This window comes from Rhinatrema bivittatum, chromosome 4 (assembly GCF_901001135.1).
Source record: "Rhinatrema bivittatum chromosome 4, aRhiBiv1.1, whole genome shotgun sequence".
Taxonomy (NCBI): domain Eukaryota; kingdom Metazoa; phylum Chordata; class Amphibia; order Gymnophiona; family Rhinatrematidae; genus Rhinatrema; species Rhinatrema bivittatum.
In genome coordinates, this window is record NC_042618.1 from 341,425,609 (window position 1) to 341,442,748 (window position 17,140).

Genomic DNA, 17,140 nt, shown 5'->3' on the forward strand with positions numbered 1-17,140 from the left:
GCCCGGAAAACATCTACCTCTCTGTCCTATGTTAGGGTCTGGAGAGTCTTCGAACCTGGTGTAGAGATCTAGGCATCTTCCCCAGACAAGCTTCCATGCCTCAGAGTTTGGCGTTTTTGCAAAGCGGCTTTTCTAAAGGCTTCCTTTAATTCCCTCCGCGTGCAGGTGGCGGCGTTGGGTTCTCTTCTCGGCAGTTTGGTAGCGTCCCATCCGGATGTGGTGCATTTTCTCAAAGGGGTGAGGCATTTGAATCCGCACGTCTGTCCGGTATGTCCATCCTGGACCCTTAATTTGGTGCTTAGAGTGTTGTGTGATTTGCCTTTTGAGCCCTTAAAACAGGCCATGTTAAAGGACCTCATGTTGAAAACGGTCTTTTTGGTGGCTATCTGTTCAGCACGCAGGATCTCGGAGCTGCAGGCTCTCTCTTGAGGGAATCTTTTTTGAGAATTTCTGATTCGGGAGTCTCTCTTCGTACAGTGCCTTCCTTTTTGCCAAAGGTGGTCTCCGCTTTTCATTTAAGCCAATCAGTTGAATTCCCGCTTTTCCTACTTTATCATCCAATGCCCCGCATGCTAGAGAAGTTCGTCGGTTGGATGCCCGGCAGTCTCTGTTGCGTTACTTGGAGATCACAAATTCTTTCAGACTTTCCGATCATTTGTTTGTCTTGTGGAGCGGTCCCAAGAAGGGTCAAAAAGCTTCTAAACCGATTGCGCACTGCTTGAAAGAGTCTATTTCGTCCACTTACATTTGTAAAGGGCAACCCATTCCCAAGGGTTTGAAAGCCCATTCAATTCGTTCACAGGCGGCGTCTTGGGCTGAATGTCAGCTCGTTTCGCCACAAGAAATCTGTAGGACAGCTACATGAAAAACACGTCATACATTTGCACGTCACTACCGCTTGGACGTTCAGGCTCCAGATGTCTCTAATTTTGGCAGTGGAGTTCTTTGCGCGGGACTCTCAGCGTCCCACCTTGTATAGGCAAGCTTTGGTACATCCCACAGTCTGGACTGATCCGGGTACGTACAGGAAAAAGAAAATTGGTTCTTACCTGCTAATTTTCGTTCCTGGAGTACCAAGGATCAGTCCAGACCCCCGCACAAGATATGGGTTCTTTGAAGCGTCCGCGCTCATATTCCAGTTTTATTTCAGACAGCTAAAGAAGAAGAAGATTACAGGTTGCTTTCCTGTTATATGTTCTACTGTGTTAACTTTGCTTGATTCGTTAATTCGTAGTGTTTATTGCTTGGATAATCTTTATACTGAGGGGATGCAGGTGGCACATCAGGTTAAGAGAGGGTGCCCTTCACGTTTTTCTCTGTCTCCGTCTGCTGGAAGGGAGGCATAACCCACAGTCTGGACTGATCCGTGGTACTACAGGAATGAAAATTAGCAGGTAAGAACCAATTTTCTTTTCTGACATTCTGTGTTGCTTTGCCCTTATCCCATATGTTCTAGTGGTGAGGATTCCTGGCTTTCATCCAAGCTGCCTGGGTTCGACTCCTGGTATGGGAATGGCTCCGGTTAGGATCAGTGTTTTCAGACAACAACCAACAAGGACTGAACTGCACAGTCTGGGTAAACAAATAAGCGTTGGGGTAGTTTACTTATTGCGGCAGTTACTACCCTAAACCAATTAAGCCTGAATCATCACTTTGAATGCATATAAAGCGTTGCTCTCTGCTTCAACGGCAGGGGGAAATGTGGAAAAGTGGATTTGCATTCAGACAACAACCAACAAAGACTGAACTGCACAGTCTGGGTAAACAAATAAGCATGGAGGAAGCTTGCTTATTGCGGCGGTTACTACCCTAAACCAATTAAGCCTGATACTTCACTTTGAATGCATATACAGCTCTCTGCTTCAACGGCAGGGAGAAATGTGGAAAAGAGGATTTACATTCAGACAACATCCAACAAGGCATTGATCTGTGCAGTCTGGGTAAACAAGCATCGGGGCAACTTGCTTGATGCGGCGGTTACTATCCGTAACCATTAAGCCTTATGTTCACCTTTGATGCAACTCCAACATTACTCCCTGCATCAATGGCAGGGGGTGGCAGGAAATTTGAATCAAACAGTTACCAACAAGGGCCCTGAACTTGGTGGTCGGTGAAACAGATAAGTATGGGAAAATAAGTGATGGAGCTTGCTGGGCAGATGGGATGGGCCTATTGGTCTTTTTCTGCCATCATTTCTATGTTTCTATGTTTCTATATGTTCGTGCCAATTTTATCTCTGGTTGTGTGTGTGCTAAGTGCACTATTTGCCAGTGCGATATGTTAGTAAGATCTGTCATGATTGTTCTCTCCTTCCTTTTATTCAATTTTGTTGTACACTGTCTTGGGTGAGTTTTTTTCAAAATGGCAGTTAATAAATCGTAATAAATTAAATTAAATTGGAAAGGGTGTCGAGACAGAGAAAACCAGCACAGTGGAGACTGAAATCTATTTTTTTTCCTCCAGGAAGTGGTAATCTCTCCAGGAAAGGGGAGATGGATGGTTTGTGTGATTGTAGAGAATGAAGCCTCTTTCACCATCTTTAGTGTTGTCCGCACCTTTCCTTCAGCAAACCTAATTCTAGCTATGAGCTTCAGTATAATTGGGACTTTTTTTTTTTATTCTTTTCTCCTACAATAGCAGGGGACAGGAACAGCGTGGGCAGCGATGGGAGTGTGGGCAGCACTCGGAGCGCTGGCAGTGGGCAGAGCACAGAGGGCATGAATGGACAGACCACCACGATCCTCATTGAGAATGCCAAGGTACTCAAAACCTGGAGAAAGCACATTCTTGGCTGCTCTTCTGCTGGAGAGTTAAAGCAGAAGGGGAAAACTGGAACAAGAATACCAGGACAGAGCCATTAACTACTAGGTTACTTTGCTGAATATCCATCTGTAGCCTTTTTTTTGTTCAAATCATGGGATTGGCATATTATGGATATTTTAAACATCTATTTACTAAAGAAAAGAAAAAAGACCTAAGACTGACAGATGTTTATTCCAGCAGGACATTTTCTGTTTTGGCAGTTAAAAATATGATTATTTCTCAGTTCTTTATCTCTCAAAGTGCTGTGTAGCCCTATAAGACCCTATTCTCTTAAATCAGATCCTGTTACTATTTTGTTTTCCATAGTGCTGTCAATGTACACAGCACTGTACAAAAGAAACATGGACATGTATATCCAAGGAACTGTACAATAGGTAAGGGACCTTCCTGTCCTAAAGAGCCTACAACTAACTAGGAGGAAAATGAGATGCGAGCATCTAGTATCACTTGTAGTAATGATAAGGAGTAGTAGTAAGAGGTTTTCCTTTCTATCTGCATGTAGAATGGATAGAGTACTTTTTCATAAATCTACTGGTTGCATCTGTAGCATCATTCAACAGAATCCATCAAAAAGGTCATTCATGCTTGACATGTGTTGCAGATTCATTTCTATGGTGCTTCAAAAAGTTGGAGATATTCATATGCAACCAGTTTGCATTCTCTGTGAGGGTTCTTTACCTTCTGCTGATTATTATTACTTTTTTAAATCCTGGTGCTGCAGTCTTTATCTGGAGAGTGCTCTGAAAGGATAAGCGTGGATTGGGTAATAGTGCAGAATACTTATAGCCTGTTGCTTTTCAATGCAGCTGCTGCCCCCTGGTGGTGAGGACCTGCAACTGCACAGCTTGGGACCCAATTCTTGCACTCAACAGATGGACCCTGTAACAGGTAGGTAAAGCTATGCCAGGGTAAAAAAGGAGAGCTAGGAAAAGGGAAGTTTTGAATATATTTTGGAAAGATAGTCTTTCAGTCCCTAACGTTCTGCTGATTTACTGTATTATTTTTTCACATCAAGGGTAGGCAACTCCGGTCCTCGAATGCCACAAACAGATCAGGATGTCCACAATGAATATGCATGAGAGAGATTTGCATACATTGGAGGCAGTGCATGCAAACCTATGAATATTCATTTGAGATTTCTTTGGAAACCAGACCAGTTTGTGGCAAGTGAGGACCGGAGTTGCCTCTCCTTGTTTTAGATTATAACTACATTTTCCATTATAGTTCCACCTCCTCTCTGACTCAGCAATATTGTACAAAATACTCTCCCTTTGTGTCTGCAATAGGATAAATATAGCATGAGCCATGAGTGCACAAAAAAATATATAGGTTACAGTGCTCCCAGAAGGCTATATAGTGCCTGCTGGATAGAGTCATGCAACTAGGGTATGTCTTCTGTGTGCTAGCTAATGCCACCCCATGCTGCCTGGGCTGCTTTACATTTCCAGGTTATGGAGTTCCAGAAGCTGATGTGCCTAGTTTCTGGTCCTTGTTTGAAGGGACCACAGTGTTCGGTATTGTTGCTGTGCATGCAGTGCACATTGATGCTAATATGATTACAATACGTGATCACGCGAGGGCCTTAAGAAAAGGTCCTCCTATAGTCCTAATCAGGTAATAGTGGCTAAGTTCCCATAGACAGAGTGGTAAAACTGGATCATCCCCTCGCAGCTCTCAGGATGTCCAACTTGCTGGTTCATAACTGGGAATTTTTGTGTTTTATACAGAAAGTTGAAATTTCTTGAGTTCTTGAATTTAGATATTGTGGTAATAAGACTGTTGAATTTTCATGATGTTTTTATCCTGTTGTCTACTTTGATTAGCATTCAGGTTCTACATATTGAAAGTGGTTACCATCATTTAGTGATGTTCCAAGCTAGCTGAATTTTATATATTTTCTTGTATGTTTGTGGTTGTTGGTAACTCTCTCTCTGTTGTTGATTACACTATTAGCCACCCTGTTTTAATTAGGAAAGAAAAGTTATATACTTTTAAACAAAATTGGACGAAGAGGGGTGACTGCAATAAGAAGTGTCTTAGATATGAAATAGTAACATAGTACATGTCAGTAGAAAGACTGGTTTGCCCATCTCATCTCCCTTATTATTCCTGCCCACAGTGCTACGGCTACACTATATTCCAGCAGTCGGCCCTACAAACTTGGCCACTTGTAAGATGTTGCTCCTTAACCAAGTTAGGTTTTGTTTGCTCTAGTATCCACTTTGTTTGCTCTATTATCCGCTTTGAAGTGCTTAAAAAAAAAAGTGCGAAAAAGTGGAATATAAAAAATCCAAATAAATAAATAAAATAAATAGATGAGCATGCAGGATATTCTTTTACATTTCGACTGCATTATTTATTGTGCCTTATCAATCCCAAAGGATTGCCCAAAGCAGTTTACAAAGGATAAAAATACAATTCATAAAACAGAATACATCATTCAAAATTGAGTACAAATTACAAAACAATTCCATACAATAAACCTATGCCAATAATAATTATCCCATCCATAATACAAACTCTAGGTCCCCCTTTCCCCCCCACACACACAATTTACCACCAGTGTTTCTCTCTGGTTTTTGAGCAGGATGCAGCCCCAGGTTCCAGTGGGATGGGGAGCAAAGCGTGTCGCCCATATCCCTGGGTACAATTGCTACTAATCAATTTTTTCCCCCCTCCTTTCTTGCTCCAGGAACTCTCTGTCATCAAACTCCATTTAGCTGCAAGCTTGGTGAGACGATCTCTCAACAACAAAACTGCCCAGAGCAGCTCCTGGAGGGAAAGGTACCCAGACCAGATGATCTGCTAGATTATGGCAATGCATACCCTATCGATGCTTCTTTCAGTGTCCCCTTCTCTTTCTGTGTCAGAAATACTAACGCAGGCTGTGTTGCACACTAGAATCATTAGTATTTGAAACAATGGCAGAGCTCAGTATATTAACACTTGAGGAAGATGGTAACCTATGAAAACAAAGCACACGCCGGGTTTGTTAATTAGCCTGCAGATAGGATGGGTAGAATTGTGGCAGGAGAAATAACACAGAAAATTATTTATTTATTTATTTATTTATTTATTTATTTAGTGATTTTTTTTTTTATATATACCGCGGCACGTTAAAAACATCACCTCGGTTTACAATAAACAATAATTCAGCAGCAGGCTTTACAGACAAATTGAAATAAAGTGGACATGATATTTATCAAAATAAAAACAAATACAATAAACCAATGGTGATCATATTCCCTAGTTAATGGAAAGTCTAATAATAAATGGTAGTTCAGAGACCAATAAAGTCAAAATTGGCAGTGAGAAGGATAAAATCGGCGTGTAGCAATGATTCAGGGAGAACAGGAATCATTGCTAGAATCTCCTAGAAGCTTCCTTTCTCTTTCTTTCACATTCTAGACCCCCTTCGGTTCTCTCCTGCTCTACCCACCTTACGTCTTGTCATTGTCCTTCTGTTTCCAGGATGCTAAGGCTATTTACAGCTGGCTGAGTGAGTTCCAGCTGCAGATGTATACTGCTAACTTTGTCAATGCAGGCTATGATGTTCCCACCATCAGTCGCATGACCCCAGAGGTAAGTGCCTCTTGATTACGTGATTGTACCTGTAAGAGGGGTAGAATGGCACCGGCAGCAGGGAGAGATCCGTCATAATATTACTTCCCACCAGGAAAAATGCAGGAATGAAAATGGAGGCTTTGGCATCAGATTTAGGGAGTTTTGGCGCTGCTGATCCCTTGGGAGATCCAGGAAATACCAATGCAAGATGTAACTTAGTGCACAATCTGCTTCATGTCATCAGAGTAGCTGGTTACTTTCTTAGACCTAGGTAGGGGGTGCATAGAAAGGAGGGTATTTGTTAATGCTTTAAAATTTACTCGATTCATCTTCCACTGGTGTCACTTTTCTCCAGGTACTTCTAATTACGTTCAGTAGCCAAAAGGAGGAGGGGGGATAGATGAGGGGGGAGGGGCTTGTGACCCTGATAAGTGGTGACATTTGGGGCAGCTGTATCACCCTTTGGAGTAGAAGGATGAGGGTCTCTCTGATGAGCTTCTGTAGAGTAGGCATTAACCAAAGAAAGCACCCTCCACTCCCCTACTGTGTTTTTCTTTAGGATCTGACTGCTGTGGGTGTAACAAAACCAGGCCACAGAAAGAAAATCTCCACTGAGATCAGCAAGCTGAGCATCGCTGAATGGCTCCCAAACTACACCCCAGTGAGTATTTTCCAAGCTGACATCAATGGGATAGGAAAGGCCACCGGAGGGGGGGAGGGGGGATGTTGGGTTTGAGGTGAATCCACTTCCTGTCTTGGTAATGTGCAAATGTTAGTACTGGGTTTACTGTGAAATGTTGCATTGATTGATTCTGTAAAACCAGTATGGTTAGTCCCTTTTCCTTCCTTTATAAATTGACTGGGTGATGGAACATGAGGCGAGCAGGCATGCTCTCTCTCCTTTTTTTTATTTTTATTTTTTTTTGAAAAGGAGAAAAACAAAATAGTTATCAAACCATCAGCTACTTTAAGGTACTGATCTCCTTCCTGTTCATACCCAAGATCAGTCCAGACAAGGGGGTTTTGCATCCCTACCAGCAGACAGAGGCAGAGAACAAACAGCATTTGAGGCACTGCTACATAACCGAGAGTGCCACATGCAGTCCCTCAGTATTTCTCTGTCTCCAGCAAATGGTAGAAATGCAAACCTGTAGTCTGGAAGATACAGTAAAAAAAAAAAAAAAAGAGTAAAGAGAAATTTGTAGAGGATATGCTCCCTGAGGTGCTAGGTTCCTTCGTGGGCCATCCCTCAGGTAGATCTGGGCAACCGGGGGGGTTGGTGATCCTTGTTTTGGTTTGTCCCGTAACATCTGGAGGAGCTGAAAGCCAGGGGTCCTGATTCCCTCTGTCCCCTCTCTCATCCTAATCACCACGTTCAATGGCCAGCAGCAGGGAAGTATTTTCTTTTCCTGTTCTTTCTTTGAGAGTACTGTTCTTAAAAAAAAACCCCCAAAAACCAAAAAAAACCTAGGAGAAGCATTGAGCAGGGTGAGAAGAATCGCCAGTGTCTTCTCGAGTGCTTCGGGGGTCCAAGGCAGGTCCGAGGGCATGACTTGTGCTGGCAGCGGGGCTTTTCGTTCGGTGGAGTGAGCAGAAGTTGGCGTGCACATGCGGGACTAATCATGGTGCTAGCAAAAGAGCGTGGGAGAGTCTACAAGGCCTGCAGCAAGAGATGCACACGTCTCAGTTCTGTTGCAGTGTGCTCCAATTGTGCCTGCAGGGGCCGCTGGCACCAGAAAAATCATCCGGTTGGCAGGGCCGATCCTTGAAGCTCCTGGGGGGGGTGGTTAAGGCAGCGGCGGCCATTTTAGATCTGCATGACAGAAAGCAGGCAGCAGGAAGGGTGTTCAAAGATTTCTCTCCCTCGCTGTCTTTCAATTTTCCAAACCTCTGAGGAGGATCAGGAGGGTGGGGGAGAGTCTGAGGATGTGGTGGAGGAAAGGTCAGATGACTTTGAGAACTTCTTCATGGATTTTGTGCTGCTCCTCCACAAGGCCACTTAGAATAGCCACTGCCATTAGCAATGGTAGCATGGAATAGACTTAGCTTTTGGATACTTGCCAGGTTCTTATGGCCTGGATTGGCCACTGTTGGAAACAGGATGCTGGGCTTGATGGACCCTTGGTCTGACCCAGTATGGCATGTTCTTATGTTCTTAGGCCTACTTGGCTAAGAAGGAAGCAGGACGAAAGTGGCCTTTGGTCCAGGAGTCTCAGCACCCCTTGAAGAGTGCTTAGGTGGCTCTATACGTAAGGTCAGGGGGTCTTCTCTGCTGGCTGGGGCTTGGCCACCATTCCAAGAATAATGATTCAAATGGTTCAGATGAGCCTCAGGAGTATCTTGGGGAACATCCTGGTGATGATCCCAGGGATGACCCAGTGAATGCTGATCTGGATCTGAACAAGGATGTGTCTGAGCCGGAAGAGGTTCTGGTCATGGAGGGAGATGACATTAGGGTTGTCCGCTTATTCCAGAAGGAGGAGTTTAATCCCCAGCTCTTGCAAAACCTGGGGAATAAGAGGACTCAAGTCACTCAGGAGGAGTTGGATAATGAAGGAGTAGACCCAGTCCTGGATGGGCTGCGGGAAACTCCAAAAGCCTTTCCTTTGCTTAAAAAGGTGAAAAAGCTGGTGAGCAGGGAATGGGATACTCCTGAGGTGGGCCTCAAGATAGGCAGGGCAATGGTGAAGTTTTATCCCTTGATTGAAGAGACCTTGGAGCTTTTGATATTACCTAAGGTGGATGCTGCGATGTCAGCGATGACCATTCCTGTCGCTGGGTCGGCTGCATTGAGAGATGCCCAGGACCAAAAACTTGAGATTCAGTTAAAAAGAATGTTTGAGTTCTCAGCTCAGAGCCTGTGGGCAGCAATCTGTGCTAGCCTTATGCAAAGGGCCTGTTTGTGCTTGGTACAAAAAGCACAGGGAAAGGAGCCTGTCCTGTCAACCAATTCCAAGCAGGCGGCCCGGTTGGAAGCCGGGGTGGTCTATGTGGTGGACACGTGGTATGATTTGGTGTGGACATCTGCCAGGAACCTGGTCTTAACGGTTGCAGCATGGAGGCTTCTATGGTTACGTAATTGGTCTGCGGATGTGTGGTCCAAGTCTCAACTGTGCAATCTTCCTTTTAGTATCAAACGGTTTTTATTATTATTATACAAAACCAAAGAATTGGTCTGAAGAGGTGGTACACTATCCTCCACAGACCATGCAATAACAACTGCTCTACAATGATCAACCAACAGCATCCCTTCCATCCCTCCCTCCCCCCAAACCCCTCCCACCCTCCCCCCAATGCAGGTGAAATGTCCACAAGCAGAGTCCATGCACGCAGATTCCTGTGGTATGTCCAGAGACCACGTTGAATCTTCAAGAGGTGGAGTCCACTACAACCTCAGCAATCGTTGATAACCAAGCTTCGTGACTGGGGAGACAGTGATTGCAAATATGGGTCCCAAATCAGCAAAAATCGCCGGCGGGAGCGAGGATCCACCCGGGAGCCCAATTCCTCCATTCTCAACAAATGATGCAAATGATTGCGCCAAGTCCAAAATGATGGGGGGCTCGGATCCCGCCAGTACAATAAAATGACCTTCTTTCCCACCAAGCATGCTTTGTGTATGAAATAACGGGGGCCCTACAATCTTCCTTTTAAAGGGTAACTGTTGTTCAGGGAAGATTTGGAGCAGCTGATGAAGCATCTTGGGGAGTCGAAGGGGGATAAGCTACCAGAGGATAAGAATGGCGAAGACTTTTCCTTCCCGTTCCCGGGACATGAGGAGATTTCGCTCCAGAAAGGGTACTGTGATTTTGCTGCAGAAGCAGGGCCTAGTAAGGCAGCAGTCCTTGCGTGGCACCAGTAAACCCTCCCGAACTAATTCCCGTCAGGGGGCTGGAGGAGGAAAGTCCTCGCATTGAGGTCAGGCTGGTTCACTCTTCCTTAGAAGCTATCAAGGAAAGTCTGTCCCTCTTTTATGAGGAGTGGCTCAAGATCACATCGGATGAATGGGTCCTAGAGTTGAGGTGATAAGAGACAGCTATGCTTTAGAATTTTCTCGACCGATCAGAGAAGCGTTCTTAGTGTCCCATTGCGTGAGCCGCAAAAAACAAGAAGCGGTTCGAGATATGTTGCAGCATCTGAGATACCTAGAAGCCATTGTTCCTGTACCGTTGAAGAAATAGAGTCAAGGGAGGTACTTGATTTACTTCGTGGTTCCCAAGAAAGAGGGCACCTTTTGCTCCATTCTGGATCTTCAGAAGGTCAGTGCAAAACTGCAGGTTTTATATTTTCATATGGAGATGTTGCGGACAGTGATAGCAGCTGTCCGCAAAGAGGAGTTTCTGGCATCTTGGATCTAACGGAAGTCTATCTGCATATCCCCATATGTTCAGAGCATGAGTGGTTTCTGTGGTTCATGCTGCTAGGTCAACATTTTCAGTTTCAAGCCCTTCTGTTTGGGTTAGCAAAGGTGCCATGGACATTCACGAAGTTGGTGGCCATGGCACTGAGAAGGGAAGGGATTCTAGATCACCCTTTCTTGGACGACTAGCTCATGCATGCCAAGTCGGAGGTGGAGTGTCGTGGGTCAGTTCAGCAAGTGTCAGATGGGTAGTTAACCTAGCCAAAAGTCACTTGGTATTGTCTGTTGTTGGAGTATCTGGGGCTGCAATTTGATACCTGCATTGGCAAGGTGTTCCTTACTGCAGAGAGGGTGGCGGTATCCATTGTGCCAAATCCCACCCTGGTTCCAAATGAGCACAAAGGCACAGGAGGAAACTGCTATGTCCAAAAAAAAAAAATTAACAAAAAACAAAGGGCTTTTGCACAGGTGAGCTGCAAGGCCAGTCCAAAAGCTTGAATCTTAAGATTCACCAGTCTTAGAAGGATATCATATCTACCTTTTTTTTTTTTTAACAAATATTATTTTCCCTTTGTTGACATCATATTCCTGTTTTATATGTTGCCACCTTTCTTGCTTTTGTCCTAAGCATTTTCTCATTCTTGCACAGTAGGAAATCTCTAATATTAATAAAAGCAGGGGTCATAAGTCCATTTACAAGATGTATATAATGAGCAAGAGGCCATCGAGCCAGTGGTTTGACTCGTGCTATCTATCTGTGGTATGAGCAGGTAAGGTGCCCTAGGAGAGAAGAAGAAAACTAGGAGGGCATTTATTTTATAGTATATATTTTGCTTTTTGGCACTTCAAAGCAGATTACATTCAGGTACTGTAGGTATTTCCCTATCACCAGAGGGCTTCAATGTAAGAGGTTTTCATCGAGGTCTTTTCCCGTAGAGACAGAATATGAGGAAAGCTTTAGTGAATCAAGAGCTAAGTTTGTACCTGAGGTATCAGAGAATATAGTGACTGTCTCAAGGTCACAAGGAGCAGCATTGGGATTTGAACCCTGGATTGTAGCTCGCAGATCTGACCACTAGGCTTTAAAGCCTATTTCAGCATTTCATTTGCTGGAATATTCTTAGAAACATAGAAATGACGGCAGAAGAAGACCAAACGGCCCATCCAGTCTGCCCAGCAAGCTACGCAGTTTATCCATTTTTTTTTTTTAATCTTCCCCCCCCCCTTTTTTTCTCCCTCCCACCCGTCACTATTGGCTTCCAATACATTCTTAACATGTCTTTTCACCCCCTTCTCTTCACGATAGGGGGTGCTAATAAACACTGAATATAAACAGCCAGTAAGAGAAACATTTTTATTATAAGATATCTAATAAGGAGCAGTGTTTACCAAGCAATGTAGAGTGAACACCAGCTTTGCTCTTCTGAGACTTAAATATGTCTCCACCCTTAAACTTACACACCAGTGAGTTAGTTTTTATTTGCATAACATTTTTCAACTGGTTGGCATTATAATTTTATTTCATGTATGCTAATAAGACTGCATTCTTGTAAGTTGAGCCCAAAAGGCAGAAACAAAACTTAATGCTAACTTTTAACATACTGGTTAACCTTTAGCATACATTTTAGCATTTCAACAGCCTTGGATATATCTACAAGTCTGATCAGTTCTTTTTATGCTGCTGTTATCTTTTTGCTTCTTCACTACTACCAGCTGGTCTGTCTCCACAGAAAACCCTTTCAATGCTCCCTTACATCACATTTCTACGTGTTAACGAGTTCCCCATCTGTTATATTTAGGATGACCTAATGGAGTGGCTGAGTGCCATTGGCCTTCCCCAGTATCATAAAAAGCTTGTGGAGAATGGCTATGATTCCATTACCATTGTGACAGATCTCACCTGGGAAGACCTGCAGGAAATTGGCATCAACCAGTTGGGTGAGTAAGGATAATTGAGATATCACTGGCTGAAGTGTAGCAAATGTGAGTAGAACAAATTGTGATATAGTTAACTAATTTCTGCACTTACCTAGGGACCTTTATGAAATATAGAAATGTGATGGCATAAAAAGATCATAGGGCCTATCTTTTATGCCTATCTAAAACTACTACTCATCCCTACAACCTCTACCATGCCCTCAGCGATCTCCTGTGCTTTTCTCATGTTTTCTTGAATTCAGATATTGTTCTCTTCTCCATCACCTCTGAGGGGAGGCTGTTTCATGCATTTCTGTAAAGAAATATGGCCTTAAGATTACTTCTGAGTCCACCAGCCTTTACCCTTCCCCTCTTCAAGTTTTTTTCACCCCTTGTTTTATTGTAATTTTTCCAGTTCTCTAAGTTTTAATGTAAACCGATGTGATATGACCTGTCATGAATGTCAGTATAGAAAAGTTTCTAAATAAATAAATTACCACCCCACTCCCCTTTTCAGCCTCATCCCGTGATCCCTTTTTCCACAGTATCCTTTCTTTTGGAAGAGGCTTGCCTCCCTGTACATTGATACCATGGAGATATTTAAAGTTTTCTATCATACCTGTCCTCTAGGATATATACATGTTTAAATCTTTACATCTATCCCCAAGTGCTTTATAAGGAAGAACACTGACCATTTTATTTATTTATTTAAAACTTTTCTATATCGACATTCATATGCACATCACATCGGTTTACATAGAACAGGTATAAAATAACTTTGGAAAAGAAAAGAAAAGTTACATGGAACAGGGAGTTAAAGGAACCTTGGTTGTATAAGGGAGAAAGTAAAGCGAAGTCAAGAAGACTAAACAGTTTAAAGATAAACTTAAGGCATAAATAAACTTGGTGGTTAAAAGCCATAAGGGCAAGGGGAAGGGGCTGAGGAAAGGAGGGGGGAGCGGGGGAGGATGAACGGTGAAAGAGTTGACTGAGGGGAGGAAAATAGTACTGAGGAGAGTACAATTGGGTGGAAAGAAGGGATCTGTACAATGGGGGGGAGGGAGGGAATTATGTAAAGGCGTGTTTGAATAGCCAAGTTTTTAGTTTTTTCTTAAAAGTCTGGGTGCAGTGTTCTTGGCGAAGGTCGGGGGGCATAGAGTTCCATATTGAAGGTCCAGCTATGGATAATGCACGTTCTTTCATAGAAATGTGATGGGTAAGTTTGGGAGAGGGAGTGTAAAGGGATCCTTTGTAAGCAGATCTGGTGGGTCTATTCAAGGTATGGTAGTGTAGGGAGTCATTTAGCCAGTGAAAATTCTAGTTGTGAAGTGTCTTGTGTATGATTGTGAGACTCTTATGGAGAATTCTGAAGTGGATTGGGAGCCAGTGGAGGTCTTTAAGGATAGGCGTAATATGATCTTTTCTATGGGTATTAGTGAGGATTCTGGCCGCAGCATTTTGTAGCATTTGGAGAGGTTTGATGGTCATTGTGGGGAGGCCTAGGAGTAGGGTGTTGCAGTAGTCGATTTTAGAGAATAATGAGGCTTGAAGGACCGTACGAAAGTCATTGAAATGGAGGAAGTGTCTTAGTTTTTTTTAGAATATGAAGTTTGTAACAGCAATCCTTCATAGCGGTGTTGACAAATTTTTTTAGGTTCAGTTGGCTATCTAAAATGACGCCTAGGTCTCTCACATGTTGGGAGATAGTAACGGAAAGGTCTGAAGGGGTAGGGTTGTAATGGTCAGGTGAGATAAGGAGCTCCGTTTTTTATGTGTTAAGGGGCGAGATTGAGGTTTGTGAGGAGGTGGTTAATCGATGTGAGGCAGTTGTCCCAGGTCTTGAGAGACTTGGGGATGGATTCTGTAATGGGAATAAGGATTTGGACGTCGTCCGCATAGATAAAGTGGGTAAGACCTAGGTCGGCAAGGAGTTGAAAAAGGGGCAGGAGGTAAATATTGAAAAGGGTCGGGGAGAGGGATGAGTCTTGGGGAACACCACGAGTTAAGTTAATGGGGCTAGATTCATTATTACCTATTCTGACCTTTTAGTATCTATTATTGAGGTAGGATTCAAACCAGCGAAGGGCGGTGCCTGTGATGCCAATTTCAGTGAGACGATTTAGTAGAATGTTGTGACTGATGGTGTCAAATGCGGATGAGATATCTAGCATTGCAAGAATGTAAGATTGGCCCTTATCTAATCCTTTGAGGAGAGTATCTGTGAGGAATATTAGGAGGATTTCAGTGTTGAAGAATTTACGGAAGCCAAATTGGGTCGGGAATAGAATATTATATTTTTCTAGATGATCAGAGAGTTGGAGGTTGACTACCCTTTCCATGAGTTTTGCTAAAAATGGGAGGTTTGAGATTGGCCGAAAGTTTGCAGGATCTGAGGGGTCCAGGTTAGGTTTCTTCAGTATGGGTTGAGGATGGCTTGTTTCAGTGAAGCAGGAACATGTCCGAGGGAGAGGGAGCAGTTGATAATTTCCGCTAGGGGTTTAGCTATTATGTTTGGGATGGTCAGTAGTAATTTTGAAGGGATGGTGTCGGATGGGTTTTATTTTCTTTAGGAGAGATTCTATTTCAGAGGTGGAAGTGGTTTCAAAGGAGTCAAGAGTAGTGCTAGGAGTTTTAGGGGTGGCATTGAAGTGAGGGGTGGAAAGTGCAAATCGTAACATAAGCTTGGAGATTTTGTCATGGAAAAAGCCGGCAAGTTCGACACATTTGCTGTTGGCATCATTATCAGAAATGGGGGGTGGAGCAGTTTTAGTGAGATCTGAGACATACGAGAAGAGGGCTTTGGCATTATATTGAAAATTGTGGATTTTGAGGGCGTAGAAGTCTCTTTTATTTATTTATTTATTTGTTTATTTATTTATTTATACATACATACATACCGGTGTTTGATTTTACACATCACATCGGTTTACATTCCAACAAAAAATGCAGGAAATCAAGCGTTTCCTTTGTCCATACATTGAACAATAATAAACATGGAAATTGTTAACAAGGGAGATAAAAACATGGGAAAGGTTAACATTAAGGGTTGCACGAAGGGGTGCACAAAGGGGAGTGCCCCTTTGTCGCGCCCCTTCGCCGTGCAGCGCCTGCTGGCATGGTGCCTTTCAACAGTCCAGCTCCATTTGTGATGACGTAAGGATAGTAGTTCTGTAGGTGTGAAGTGCAGATTTGTAAGCGGCCAGCAAGGTAGTGGAGGAATCTTTGTGCCATTTCTTTTCTTTAATTCTTAGTTCGTGATTAAGAACATAAGAACATAAGAAAATGCCATACTGGGTCAGACCAAGGGTCCATCAAGCCCAGCATCCTGTTTCCAACAGTGGCCAATCCAGGCCATAAGAACCTGGCAAGTACCCAAAAACTAAGTCTATTCCATGTAACCATTGCTAATGGCAGTGGCCATTCTCTAAGTGAACTTAATAGCAGGTAATGGACTTCTCCTCCAAGAACTTATCCAATCCTTTTTTAAACACAGCTATACTAACTGCACGAACCACATTCTCTGGCAACAAATTCCAGAGTTTAATTGTGCGTTGAGTAAAAAAGAACTTTCTCCGATTAGTTTTAAATGTGCCCCATGCTAACTTCATGGAGTGTCCCCTAGTCTTTCTACTATCCGAAAGAGTAAATAACCGATTCACATCTACCCGTTCTAGACCTCTCATGATTTTAAACACCTCTATCATATCCCCCCTCAGTCGTCTCTTCTCCAAGCTAAAAAGTCCTAACCTCTTTAGTCTTTCCTCATAGGGGAGTTGTTCCATTCCCCTTATCATTTTGGTAGCCCTTCTCTGTACCTTCTCCATCGCAATTATATCTTTTTTGAGATGCGGCGACCAGAATTGTACTCAAGGTGCGGTCTCACCATGGAGCGATACAGAGGCATTATGACATTTTCCGTTTTATTCATCATTCCTTTTCTAATAATTCCCAACATTCTGTTTGCTTTTTTGACTGCCGCAGCACACTGAACCGACGATTTCAATGTGTTATCCACTATGACACCTAGATCTCTTTCTTGGGTTGTAGCACCTAATATGGAACCCAACATCGTGTAATTATAGTTCCGATGAGTACCAAGGTTTTTTAGTATTGCGAGCAGGGTTTAGTTCTTTAGACATTAAAGGGCAGATTTTGTCGGCAATGTTGTTGGTAATATTGTTCCAAGAGGAGAGGGCAGAGTCTGCATTTGAAAGGTCTAGTTTATCAAGGGTGTTAGTGAGGGAGAATATTAGGTCATCCTTGGTGCAGGGTTTTCTGAAATGTATAGTATTGTTGTGTGTGGGTTGGGGGCTAGTTGTTTTTTTTCAGGCAAGGTTGGTTTTTATGAGTGAGTGGTCAGACCAGGGGATAGCAGTGCAGGCAGAGTGTCCGCAGAGAGGATGTGTGAATTTATGAAGATCAAATCAAGGGTGTGACCTGCTTTGTGGGTGGGGCTGGTTATAATTTGTTTAAAGC

At 43.3% G+C, this 17,140-nt stretch overlaps 1 protein-coding gene across 2 annotated transcripts in view; it reads left to right on the forward strand.

The window, feature by feature from the left end:
- CASKIN2 (CASK interacting protein 2) overlaps window positions 1–17,140 on the forward strand; it is a 126,961-nt gene that overhangs the window by 76,486 nt on the left and 33,335 nt on the right. For both annotated transcript variants that reach the window (XM_029600522.1, XM_029600521.1), the window contains exons 13-18: window positions 2,638–2,759; window positions 3,630–3,711; window positions 5,516–5,607; window positions 6,295–6,405; window positions 6,947–7,048; window positions 12,547–12,685. In XM_029600522.1, coding sequence (XP_029456382.1) covers window positions 2,638–2,759; window positions 3,630–3,711; window positions 5,516–5,607; window positions 6,295–6,405; window positions 6,947–7,048; window positions 12,547–12,685 — 648 coding nt within the window. The remainder of the gene's footprint in view (window positions 1–2,637; window positions 2,760–3,629; window positions 3,712–5,515; window positions 5,608–6,294; window positions 6,406–6,946; window positions 7,049–12,546; window positions 12,686–17,140) is intronic.